Below are 12999 nucleotides of genomic sequence, written 5' to 3' on the forward strand. Positions count from 1 at the left end.
GACAGCATGAGAAGGAACTCTATAAATCAGACGATAGCTGGGTGTTTAACCCCAAGTATTGTAACCAGGCCAACTTCAATTATGCAGTTCTGCATAGTTATGGATTTTCTGCACTTGCCACAAAATACACAATCTGTTGAATAGCTGGCAGATTTCAAGTAACCTTTTTTATGTTGTTGCTCAAAATGGTGAATAAAAAAAGCAATATATGCAGTTCTGAGCAGATGCTGACACTTTGCAAAGGTTTAATGGCATCTTTCAGTTGCCATTTAAAGGCTTGACTTAGAATTTGGTGGACAGCAGAATACTTCCTCCCAAGGAATAGGGGCTGTCAGAGGAAGGACACCATGCACTCTATTTAGTTTAGACCATGTTAATTCTTTTTTTCGTGTCCATCACCGCCAGTAAAACTTAGTGGTAAGGGTCAGAAAAATACTATAATGCCCCCACACTCTGGGGAGAAAACTCTCAGTTTGAGGGGGCTTTATTTTATTTTCTCCAAAAACAAACTTCTGCTTAAGGAGTTTGTTTTTTAAAAGTTTGACAGCTGGCTGACACTGTACCATCCATACTGTACCATTTGTTAAACCTTTCCTACATTGACAGGGAGCGCCATGATGGCGGTTCCTGTCAACATAGAGAGTAGTCCATAGGGCAACACAGAGCTTGGTAACACCTGCAGACTCTACACAGATAATCAGTGTTAGGACCATCTTATTCCAATGCATTTAAGGTGATCTAATCGCAGATACAACAGCTTAGTTTAAGTTTTCCCTGTAGAATGCAGACTGCAGAACAAATTCAATAGGTTCTATCAACTTTATATTCTTATAGGGGGAGTTCTGGGTTTTCTACCTTGTGCAAACAGTTCTAACCGATTCTAAAGGGGAAAAAATAGGGCAGTGATTATATTTAGGCCATAATTTGTCCTCTTTCCCTGATTTATTTTTCTCTCCCATTCATTTTCAGTCCTTTTATGCAGACAATGTTAGATGGTTTGCCTACTTCAAGTAACATGACCAATTGTAAATAATATTATGCATAGGAGATTTGGGTCAGCCCTCTCACCCAATGGTCTATTCAGCTGTCATTCATGTTGTGCTTCCAATCACCACCGCTTGGACCACTGGTTCTTTTGCACTGCAAACAATAGTATATTTCCCAGTCATATGTGCACATCTGCCTAAAATAAAGTGTACCGTAGTGCCAGATCTTTTAGCCAATACTTTTCTATTCCCAGGATTTTTTCTCTTGTTTTTTTGTCATCCTTGTGGGTTTAAACTATACTTTCCAGTAGCAACAATTCAAAGCTATTAGCACTTTTTCTTTGTGCAATAAGAAACATATTTCTCTATGATAGACATTAAACCTAAAAAGAGTTTGCATGCCTGCATGCTAAGAAGCGCAGTTAAGTATATGTAATGGTTAGTTGTTTTTAATAAAAAAAAATTAGCAAGCATACAGCCACCACAGACAGGCAGTGGCATTGATTTTGCTAATTCATTAAATAATTAAATAAACCTTCACACCTGCTTGCCTAAGCCCGGCCTAGTAGCTTTGTTAAAGCTTGTTTGAAAGTGGTGGTACCAATCCACTGTGAGCCGGGTTCATGTGGATCTTTACACAGCATTTGAACTGTAGTATCTTGTGCAAAAAGTTCTATTTTGGAAAACATTTTGCGAATAGCTGCATTAAATTAGTTGGAGTTCCCCTTTAACTATCCCTTTTCATTATTGTTCTTCAAAGACTCCTTTTAGTTAATCAGTAAAGGCCTTTAGGTCCCCAGGATGCTTCTATTAGGAACAACTCATATGGTCTAAATCCTTTGGCCAATTTACCGTTATTGGTTAAGTAACTTTATCTCATCATCAATGCAAGGTTTTCTATATAACTGTGCTTATATTCCCAATTACTTACATTTTCAGGAGATATTTCTAACTGGTTGCGCTTAATGATACCGTGCATCACGTCTTAAAGACAGTCGCAACATCTCTAAATGTTACCAATAGATGTGATTCGAAGTTCCGGAATAACTACATACTCATTTCTGTGTAGCAAAAAATAAAAACAATTTTGATGACCCAAAATGCATGTTTCTGTGAGTTTCTACTCTTGTAAATGTTTTCCTCTTAAAGAACCTTAACTGTTCTTTTTTCTTTTCCAAGCCGATTGTTCTGAAAATGTCCACCAAAAAACCGAGAGGAGAACCTAACTGAAGTTACAACAAAGAATGGAGAATCTTGTAAACTTCATCAGCGGTAGTACAATGCCCAAAATATTGCTACCAGAAGGAAAACAGTGGCTGAAGCACTGAGTGCTAGTCGCAAAGTGCAGAGATTATCAGATACATCAGTACAATTATCCTGAGCATTTTGTTGTAAATATCTGTGCAAGCATCCTTTTCTGTCTTTATGTTCTTCAAATTCCTCGGATATTTGTCTGTTGTATTTTAACATTGCTGTAGAGTAAGTTGTTGTGTAGGTTTCTTCCTGGAAAAGAAAATGTATATTTGCTTTTACAGTTCAACTTTAAAATTAAATAACTGCAATCAGACTTTGTCACTAGGAAAAATGTCAAGTTTTATTTTGCTCTAAGAAACTTCCAATTTGTTAAAAGTAGTTTCATACGAAAAGGGCCTAGCTTTTACAGGCCGCACAACTGATGCTACACTCGTACTGAGTTTGTCTTAATTTTCTTCTGTATGCATTGTTTAGACAGAGGAAAAAAAACTTCATAATCAAAATTAAAAACATCCTGGTTATTTATTTTCTAATACCATTTAAAATCCAAAAATACATTCTCAATAGATTTTCACCAGAAAATGTACTGTAGCGTGTACTTCATACATTTCTTGACACTGCCTCTCTAAAAAAGTGTATGTAATTTAACTTTGTTCTATTAATGAACAGAAAAGATCACACAGTTTATTATCTACTGTTATTTGAGCTACTATGAGTACCCAACGAGTTTGATTGGTAAGGAACAGGCTTTATTCTTTAGTGATACTACACATGCCACGGATAACAAATGTGTGGCTGAATGAAGTCTCAGGGTTGGGTACAATCTTCACATGATATTGGTATGTTGCCAGTTGAACTGTGAGGTCTTTAACTACCAGTGCTTAATTTGTAAAATATTAAGTGCAGGTGCTCACATTTTTTTTAGGAGGCCACACCCACTCCCCAGCTCCTCCCACTTCCTCAAGTAGCCCCACCCACTTAATGTATTGGCCTCGCCCATACCCATAAGCCTCAACACATCAGCGCTACCTCAGGGGCCTCACACCTACATACCTGCCCAAGCACCTGGATACCCTCTTGAGTGATTAGTTCACTATACAAATCAATATTACATAACATAATATAACATTTAGTAAGCCTATGACAACAACTTAAAAATGAACTCAAATTAGAGATTGTATATAAAACTCAAAATGGAGCTTTAGAAAAGGTCATTTGAGTACTTGAAGCAGTTTTGCAAACTAAAGAGAATGTGCTTGCACTGCGCTGTTCAAAAGAAAGGAAGGGATGAAGGAAGGAATACATTAAAGAAGGCAGCAACAAATGCAGGCGCAAAGGGGAGTACTGGAGTGAGGAAACAAATAAGTGATGGATGAAAGAAGGAGAAAATAAGAAAAAGTGAAAGGAAGAAATTAAGGAATAGTGCGAGAAAAGAAGTGAATGTGTAATGGATAAATAGAAAGAAGAAAGGAAGAAGAGCAGAAGGAAGGTTTGAGGATAAGAAAGGAAGAAATTAAAGAATGGGGTGAAGGAAGGAGAAGGGAAAAAAAGAAAGTAAGGAATAAATGGAGGAAAAAGTGCACCAAGGGAGGAAGGATGGGGACTGAATGAGGATGTATGGAAGCAAGAATGGAAAGAAGAAAGGAGGTATGGCTGGAGGGACAGAGGAAGAGAAAAAGGAAAAAGATGGGACGAAGGAAAGAAAGGAGGTCAAGGGAATGTATGCGAGTTTGAAAGATACTGGATGAAGCAGGGACAGAGGGAATAATGACAGTATAATATTGCAAAGAAATTGAAAAACAAAAGATTAAAATACATTTATGTGTCCTTAACACACCATGTATGTTTGTAAAGCACATATTCACCAGAGCTGGCCTGGACACCAAATTCAAAATGTTGCTATCCAGCTCAATGGCACTCATTTTATCGACCCCAGAAAGATGAAAGACTGAGTGACCACACCAAGATTTATATGTATGACCCTGAGATCAAACACAGATTCCTGGAGTGGATATAAAGATATGTATGAGAAGGAAAAACATAAAAGGGAAAGGGAGGAAGAAGGAGAGGTCTGAATGCAAGGATAGACACAAAGATACAAAGGTAGACAAGGAATGTGAAATGAAGTGGGGAAAGCAGGAGATTGGGATTGCAAGATTGGAGTGAAATATGATGAGAATGAAAAGTGGAAAGAGTAAAAGGCAAGGGAAGAAGAGCAGACAGCGGGGATCGCATGAAAGGAGAGTGTAAATGAAAGATGGAAAGGTGTAAAATGAAAAGCAGTTAATGAGGGGAGGCGGCCATTAAGAGGAAACGTGGACGTAGGGCAGAAAGTGAAGGAAAAATGGAGAGAAGCAAAGGAGTGAGGTGTGAATGGGGGAAGAAAAGCAGATACTGAGGGACAGTCCCTTCTTCCCCTGCCCCCTCCACAGTTCTGGTGTAGCTTTCCTGTGACTCTGCTCCGACCACTAGGAGAGGACTAAGGGGATATGGAGTTATGTGCTTCTCGCATTTGACTGAACCTTAAAGAAGGAGCATAGAGAGGGGGTGATCTTTATACGTTCTGTTGATTTACTTCCTTCCTTTCCTCCAGAAATCCCTAGATGTAAAATTATCACCAGACTCATTGGGAGGGGGCAGTTACCAAACCCTGCGGGGTTTGAGATGGAATCGCTGTAAGCTTTCCTTTTCAGAGTTTGCCTTCCTCTGTTCCTCGAGTGTTTTGAAAAGAAGGGTGGACCTGGGTTGGCTCTACCCAACTCGAGACCCTAGGCTTTCTTGTGGGACAACACCGGCACAAATTAAGCACTGGGAAGGACGCAAGTAAATTGGCAGTGCTCTTAGGAGGGGCAGACACAGGTTGGAGAAGGAAACCCTTCGAATAAGAAGCAGGCAAAAGAGAATGGCAGGAGATCCAATCAGTTGTACTCAATGGGAGGGCTCTAAGCTAATGTATGGTCTTAGAAACCCCACAATATGCCTTACATCAGCGCATGCACTGTCTTGGAGGCTCTACCTACCACGGACCAGGACACAGACCTGGAGGCATAGAAACATACAATGAAGCTGACGCATGGTCTGATAGATAAGAAGACAGGCTAACACATATACAGAGAGACCACTGGATGTATGGAGAGCTGATATGGGCCCTTAATGATTTATACGCTGGAATTTATTATTATAATGCAAACTCTGAAAAAATGACAGGCCAGCCAACTTAGTAAAGAGTGTGGAGGAATTCAATTACAGATGTCTTAACCTCCAAATTATAAACTGTGGTCCTTGTTCTGGCAGCCTCTGCTCTCCTTAATTAAGTGAAATGCGTTAATTTAGTGTTGCTCGCTGAATCTCTAAAAAGCGTATTCTCTCCGGTGTGCCACGCTAAAAAGTCATATGCAATTGCTGAGTGATGCTATACATTGCAGAGTAGTTAGTGAATACCCTTTAACATGCAAGTTTATGGGTGTGCACAGCCTCATGGTGCATTCCAAACCAGGAACTAGCGCTTCCCGCCTACTTCTAGTCCCTGTATGCAGTGCTGTGGAAAGGTGGCAAAGTGAGAACCTTGCAAGAATCCAGACCCAGATATAACAGGAGCCACGGCATAATGAAAGAGGCTGTTAAACTGATATATTGAGAACGCTGCCCTAATCGGTCTACTCACTGCATGGCAGTAAAAGGGTAAAGTAATTTGGAAGCATCTTATTCCTTGCACAAGAAGATATTGTATACGACTCCCCATCCCTGAAATTTGGGTCAAAGTGGGAAGGGGGGTGGAGATAGTTTATTTTCCTTCTGGTTACTGCCTTGGTTGGGCGGAATGTCTTCAACCTGGTAATCCTCGCTCAGTAACGCCATGTTATTAATTAGTCAAAATATTATACTGAGTTAGACAGAACTCTGGGCAAACAAACACCAGGTAAGATATACATATGTCATAGAGTCACGGGTGTCAGTGTGCCCACAACAGCTCTAAATAGCGCAGAGCATCATAAAATACAAAATATTAGATGGAACACCTAACACACTTCCAGCACTGCACAGATGTACCACTTAGATGTATATTACTGTGCCCACAACAGCGCTTGCACACACCATCAGGACCCACCAACATACAACAGAATGTGTGTAAACAGAGCTCCTTAACTCCACACAACACAGCCGACGAAAGGCATCAGTTGGCTATCCAAGTTCACAAACAGCACCCACAACATCAAGTTAATACACACATATACAAACTTGTATGATAATAAACAAACCAGATCACCAGTTGGCGCATAAGCCTGGTAGATAGACCTCCGGCCACACACACGAAACGGACAACACATATCATTAACAACAATCAAACATTGTCACTGCACAAATCACTTGGCATGAGCACTGAAAGATCCAGTCTGCCATGAAATCCTTTAAAAGAAGGTGACAAGACACCGTTCGCAGTGGGGTTTATAAGGCAATACCCCTAACAGCCCGATGCCAAATAATTATAACATAAAATAACAAAACAGATCACTTGATTATGACTTATTTGGAATTTTAAAAAACAAAAATCGAACACAATACAACAGTCCTTACACAAACAAACCTTATATTCACAGATGATATTTACACATAAACTTTATCAAATCGATACATTAACAGTTGAATATAAATATGCATGCACTCATACCTTTCCTCCGGCTCTGTCGCTGCCTGCCTCTCGCTTCCCCTGCCCCTTCTCTTCCTAGGTGTCTGTACGTTTTTGTTCCATCTAGTGTTCTTTCTCTCTTTCCTCACACTCTCTGGGCTTCACCTTCCTCCGGTTTTCTTTGTGCTTCTTCTTTTCTCTTCTCTCCTCTCTCGTCCCCATTTTAAACCTACTTTTCATTATCGTCTCCTCTCCCACCACCTCTTCTTCCCTTCTCTCCTCACACCCCGTCCCTTCTTGGCAGGTCTCTGCGCCTCGCTCAGCTGTGCTAGCATGTCCCGTTACTCTGCCCTTCCCAAAGTTATGGCCTAGAAACGGGAACAAGTAAGATTCCCCGGTGACCCTCTCACCCCACTCCCTGTTACACAAACCCCAGCACACCCCCCGCCCCCCCCACACACACACACACACCGAGAGCACTGACACAGCCACGTCCTGCCCAGAGAGAGCCGAGGTGGAGGCTTGAGGGGAGGGGGGATCTCGCTCCTGTTATCCCCGAGCACGGTGAGCGCTCGGAGTTTGTCTGAAGGAAAGTTTTGCATTTAAAGTATGCAAGGTGTCAGGGAGCGCAGGACCCCTGAGCTGTGTCAAGGTTAGCCCTCCTTTGTGGCCGGCGTCTTGGATAGGGACAACCAACCAACCAGGTCTCGCGCTGCTAGGAGTGCCCCGGAAGCCGATTTTTGTGCTGAGACCTGCCTCTTCCGTTTGCGCCGAGGCCTGCCTGTTCAACTTGCGCTAAGGCCTGCCTGTCCCTGCAAAGCCTTGAAGGTGCCGCCGACCACAGCCCTGTTCACCACTTCATTCCTTGCTCCGCAGCTGACGGACCCGATCAAGCCTCAAGCAGTGAAATAAACTCCACCCTGAAAATGTAAGCCACTGCAACACACACCTCTGGAGCATAACTATGCTCACAAATTCTATAGACCCGGCCCTGAGAAATAGGTGCCGGTGCTTAGCACCGGAAAGCACCGGCACAAATTAAGCCCTGTTAACTACGCAGACGACACACAGTTACTGGTCCGGCTGGGTGACACATCAGAGGCCCAGGAAGCAGTTAGAGATCTTCTGAGATTCACGGTCAACTGGATGACTAATAACTTCCTTAAAGTCAATGCAGACAAAACGGAGGTTCTGGTGGTGACCAACATGGCCAATCCCTGGGACGATCTGTATTGGCCTCCAGAACTTGGCAAAACTCCTAGCCCGGGGGCGGTAGTGAAGAGTCTTGGCCTAAAGATCGATGCGGCTCTCTCTATGGCCCCCCAGGTGTCGGCAGTGGTAGGCTCCTGCACGGCCGTGATGCGGCAGCTGCGTAAACTTACTGCCATTCTCTCTACCTCCACGCTACAGACTGTTGTCGCGGCTACTGTCATCTCGAGGCTAGATTACGGCAACATTCTGTATCTGGGCCTGTCACAGAAGCTGATGAGGAAATTGCAAGTCGTGCAAAACGACGCTGCCAGACTGGTTTTCTCTCTCCCCAGAAGTGCACATGCATCTACTCTCCTTTGCAAATTGCACTGGCTTCCTGTGAAGCTTAGGGTCCATTTCAAGGGCCTCTGTATTGCTCATAAAGCACTATTCGGTAATGCCCCGGAATATATTAAACAGCGACTAAGGAAGTATGTTCCCGGTAGGTCTCTGCGCTCTGGTTCTGTCCCAAATTTGGCTCAACCTAGATTTAATTTACAAACCAAAGGAGGTAGGGCCTTCTCAGTACTCATTCCTCAACTCTGGAATGCCCTTCCGCCGAGTCTGAAGGAAGAATTCAACCTTCTTTCCTTCAGAAAAAAACTGAAGACATTCTTGTTTGGCATGGTAACATCTTCGGCCTAACTGGGTATTAGCGGATGGTCGGGAGGGGCATGATGTTTGTGGGGCGTCTGTTTAGCGCTTAGAGACCAGTGGTGATAAGCGCTCTATAAGAGCCATATAACATAACATAACATAACAATATGTATATTGAAATATGCAAATGAAAATAAAAAAGCTTTGAAAAAGCTTTGCTTAATGAATGAGGACACTTAGCACATCATTGCAAACTGAATTATTTAATCTTTTTGTTTTATTTTGATATTTAGCTATAGCGTGTTCTCTATACATCTGTAATAGTATGAGCGATATTCAACATAAACCTGTAAGGCCAGTCAGTATTTAACAATAAGGCAGTTATGCAATTTGGCAGTGTGCATATACTTCTGTTCCCATTGTTATTAAAAGTGCACATCAAGGCCTGAACATGCGCCTTTAATATTAATTGACTTATAAGTGACAGTCTTCATCAACATATTGTCTTAGGGCGACAAACTGTCTCCTCCGAAGAAATTGTAGCAGCAATGAGTCCCTGCGCATAGCCAACCCTGTATCTTTCGAACTTTTGGTGTTTATTCTCATGGTCTATTTCTGCCCCTATCCAGATCTCCAACCCTTGATTTTAGGGGAGGCCAAGCTGCTTTCAGTAAAGCAAGATCAATAAATGGACATTCAGACTTCATCGATCTAGGACGTGGTATGAGACCTAAATAAACATGTCTCACGGCTACTGAGTCGTCCCCGCCCATTAAGTCTAGGTTACTGCACTGCTGAAGGTCTTCACTTTATAACAGAACCAAATCATGTGTAAGAAACCACTGGCCTACAAGCCTGCATATGGGACAAGTACACTCCAAACTGAGTTCCTTTAGAAACCTCTTGACTAAAGGACATGTAAGTGGATAATAAATCTTTAAGACTTGGAAGCCTAATATATATGTTAAGGATTCCTCAAATGTTTTCCGCTACCCTATGTCAATTCAAAGGGGTTAATCACATGATTAGGGGGAAGAAAACAGTATCCTTATGAAACATCATTTAAAATATATTCACATCACTATTAGGAGAGATCTGTCAGCGGCGTTCGGGCCATGCTTTCACGGCATTGCAGGTGTAGCCTTTAGTTATAGGAAGAAAGAAAAATGGTACTCTGAGGGTGTTCACTAACCTCGGATCAGTCAATCAAGCCTATATATAGAAGATTTACTAAATAAATTGCTGAATGCAAAGGTATTTTCAAATCTTTTTATGCATAATGCGAGACTGAACTGACTTAAGTGTCGACATCTTAGAGTATAGTACTTCATCTAGTTTGCATCAATACTGCTACAGCCATTCGTTTTAACTTGAGCGTCTTCCGTCTTTCAAAGACGGGTGTCTAAATTATTTAATTATAGGGGAGAGGTGGGGTTGCCTAATTTAAAAATAACCTATCGATATTTAGTTAATACAAGACTTCTCATGAAGCTGTTTTGGAAGAAGTTATATATCCATTTTAGCCAAGGCTGAGGCTACTCTTAATAAAGATAAATGTGAATTCTGGAAGGAAGAAATTGACTACCTTGGGCATTGAATCAAAGGATTCTCTACTTTACCTAACTTGATCTCTGCCATTCCTCCACAAAAATGTTTTAAAGCACACATCTAATTTAATGCTGCACTTTCTACTTTGGAGGAAAGGTTTTGGTCTATGCCCTTGAAGCAATGCCAACAGTATTTTCTATGCAACTCTTACTAGTGGATTTCTGAGACAAGACTGCCCTAAGATCAACTCTGCTGGCATCAGCAATTAATGAAGTACTCTGCCTTTTCACTGAATGGACACAGAGCAGGGGGTTTGACAATCCTTCCCTTCATATTACTAAAATATAGCATTTTTTTAAATTTAGTCAAGAGGTGTTCTATCGGTGGTACTGGGACATTCCAAAGCCACCATACATTGTTTTGTATGCAGAGCCAGAGCTACAAGACTGTCGGACATGCCTCTGCATCAAAACAATTACGCCTCAGTGAAACAAGCAGGCCTTTTTCAGAAAATATGCAAGTGAGTGGAATGTTTCATTCTGCCTGTGGAATTGGTGGAATTTGACGACGCTGCATTATTATGATACAGCGGAGTTCTGCCAAATCCCACATCGCTGAATTTTTCCCCCCAAGGCTCTAGACATTCGAGCGGGATTCCGCGTCCCCTAGCACAATTTTTAACGTGGGTGGCGAGGTCAGAGGGCTGCTTCTAGAGTAGATTGGATACTGCTCAAGTAGATTTTCTACTGTGGTGCAGCAAAATCCACTTCAATGGCGGTACACTCTTGTATATCGCATGGTGATGTTTGAGCTAATTTTTTTGTGCTGCTCACGCTACTGGCGCTAAATTGCAGCGCAACATGCATATTTTCCGCCCACTGGCGGAACTCCGAGGAATCTCAAGGCGTTCTTATGAGTTCCGCCCAGCTCTGAAAATAAGGTTCTTCCTCTAGTGCAACCAACACAGCATCTTTGGTTGCCTCACTATATTGCACACGTTTTGTTTTTTTAAGGGGTGGGGGTAACTCTGCCCCTTTGAGATTTATACCACCTTGTGAAATTGTGTGCACTTGGTGTTCCAATTCATTGCATAAAACTTAAATTTTTCTATCTACAAAATCATGTCTTTATTACTGAGAACTACCAAGACTTTTGCTAAGAATCAAATAGGATCTTCCACAAGAATGTCATCTTGGAATGCAACAACCACCTCTACGTTCCTGAACAGGTAGTCCAGAAGCGTAAGGAATATAGAGGCAGCTTATGTCATACCAAAAACCATGCAAAAATGCAGTCAAGTGCTTAGAATTGCCAGCAAGTCGAATTTTATGATATGCCACACGAAGGTTTATGTTAAAACAATGTTTAGGTTTACCCATTACAGTAAACAGATCTTTATTTGTTATGAAATGATCTTAAGTCAGCATATAGTCTCTGATCTCCAAATGTCTTTCTCACGAGGACGATAGGGAGAGACCCAGTCAGATGACTCAAAGGTTCAATCACACCTTCACTGCATGTCTTATAGCACTGAAGACAGTTCCTTTGTTACACTTAAGGGAATATTCCTTAATTTGTACTTCAACGGGATAGCATAATCCTTGAGCTTAAGCTCTTGGACAGAACCTTCAAGCATACTCAAACTTTTTCTAAACATCCCTATACTGATCATGAATCTGAGTTTCATTACCAGCTTCCTCTGAAATGTAAGTAATTCGCATTGAGGTACTTGGTTTAAATATCCTATCAAGCTGTCCCTGTTTTCTCCAATAAGTACCGCACCTTTGAGACACCTATATATTACCTAACACTGAACTTAACCTAGGACATTAAAAGCCCTAATATACTGAGAGAATTATTACTACAGAAATAAAGTCTTGACATCAGGTCCATACATACATATCCTTGCAAAGGAGTCAGAAATTACAGTATATGGAGATTCAGAGTCTGCAAGCACTTCTTTTGGAACCCAGTCAATAGATATGTAATTTTCCAAAGTTCGAATGTTTGCACCTCTTTCTGCTTTCAACAAGTTGCATATCTGCCTTGTAATTTACATCATCCTCGGAGTCTGTCTTGATGGAATGAGAATACTCAGACATGCTGTGATTCATAAATCATTTTGTCGCCAGGAACTTCCTCAACAGACTCGTGAATCAAATTGACATTTCTAAACGAACTGTTACATGTGTTAAAAATGTGACCAGTTTTCTTGCATTTATTAAATTTCTTCTCTCTTGAAAGGCAATTATGATACATGGGATTCTGTAATCCCTTTTTAAACGCCAGTCTCTAACTTCTTTATAAACAGCGAATTGTGATGGACCCAGTCACTAATTATAACGAAAAGAGATCAGAACTCGACTATTTTAAGTTATTCCAGTCGAGTTCTGCCACAATGCCTGCTGCCAGGTCATGGAGCATGATTGAAGCAGCTGTTTAAAGCAACGAAAAGGAATACTGCTTTTCTTTCTTCTGCTCTATTTTTTTCACTTACAATGACAAGCAGAGAGAGCATGTTTATTTTTTGTACTCCATAGCTAGGTATAGAAAAGCTAGAATGTTTCTGAATGTTTACGCATTCGAGTAAGTGTAGCTTTTTTAAATTTATTTAAACACTGACTTATATTAAACTGTTTCTAATATATGTTTTCAACAAGTAACAGGCTGTTGACATTTTTACGTTCGCACTAGACATTTTTTTATTCTTCATGTTTGCAAAGTTTTGCGGGAAAG

At 41.2% G+C, this 12999-nt stretch overlaps 2 protein-coding genes across 2 annotated transcripts in view; one reads left to right on the forward strand and one right to left on the reverse strand.

Annotated features, from left to right (window-relative positions):
- Positions 1–2300, forward strand: part of FANCL (FA complementation group L) — a 433780-nt gene extending 431480 nt beyond the window's left edge. Inside the window, exon 14 of the mRNA XM_085612370.1 lies at positions 2166–2300. Coding sequence (XP_085468496.1) covers positions 2166–2216 — 51 coding nt within the window. The 3' untranslated portion in view covers positions 2217–2300. The remainder of the gene's footprint in view (positions 1–2165) is intronic.
- The window catches only part of VRK2 (VRK serine/threonine kinase 2), a 370448-nt gene continuing 358710 nt past the window's right edge, over positions 1262–12999 (reverse strand). The window contains exon 14 of the mRNA XM_085612369.1: positions 1262–2489. Within this exon, the coding sequence (XP_085468495.1) occupies positions 2253–2489 (237 nt within the window). The 3' untranslated portion in view covers positions 1262–2252. The remainder of the gene's footprint in view (positions 2490–12999) is intronic.

Source organism: Triturus cristatus, chromosome 6 (assembly GCF_964204655.1).
Source record: "Triturus cristatus chromosome 6, aTriCri1.1, whole genome shotgun sequence".
NCBI lineage: Eukaryota > Metazoa > Chordata > Amphibia > Caudata > Salamandridae > Triturus > Triturus cristatus.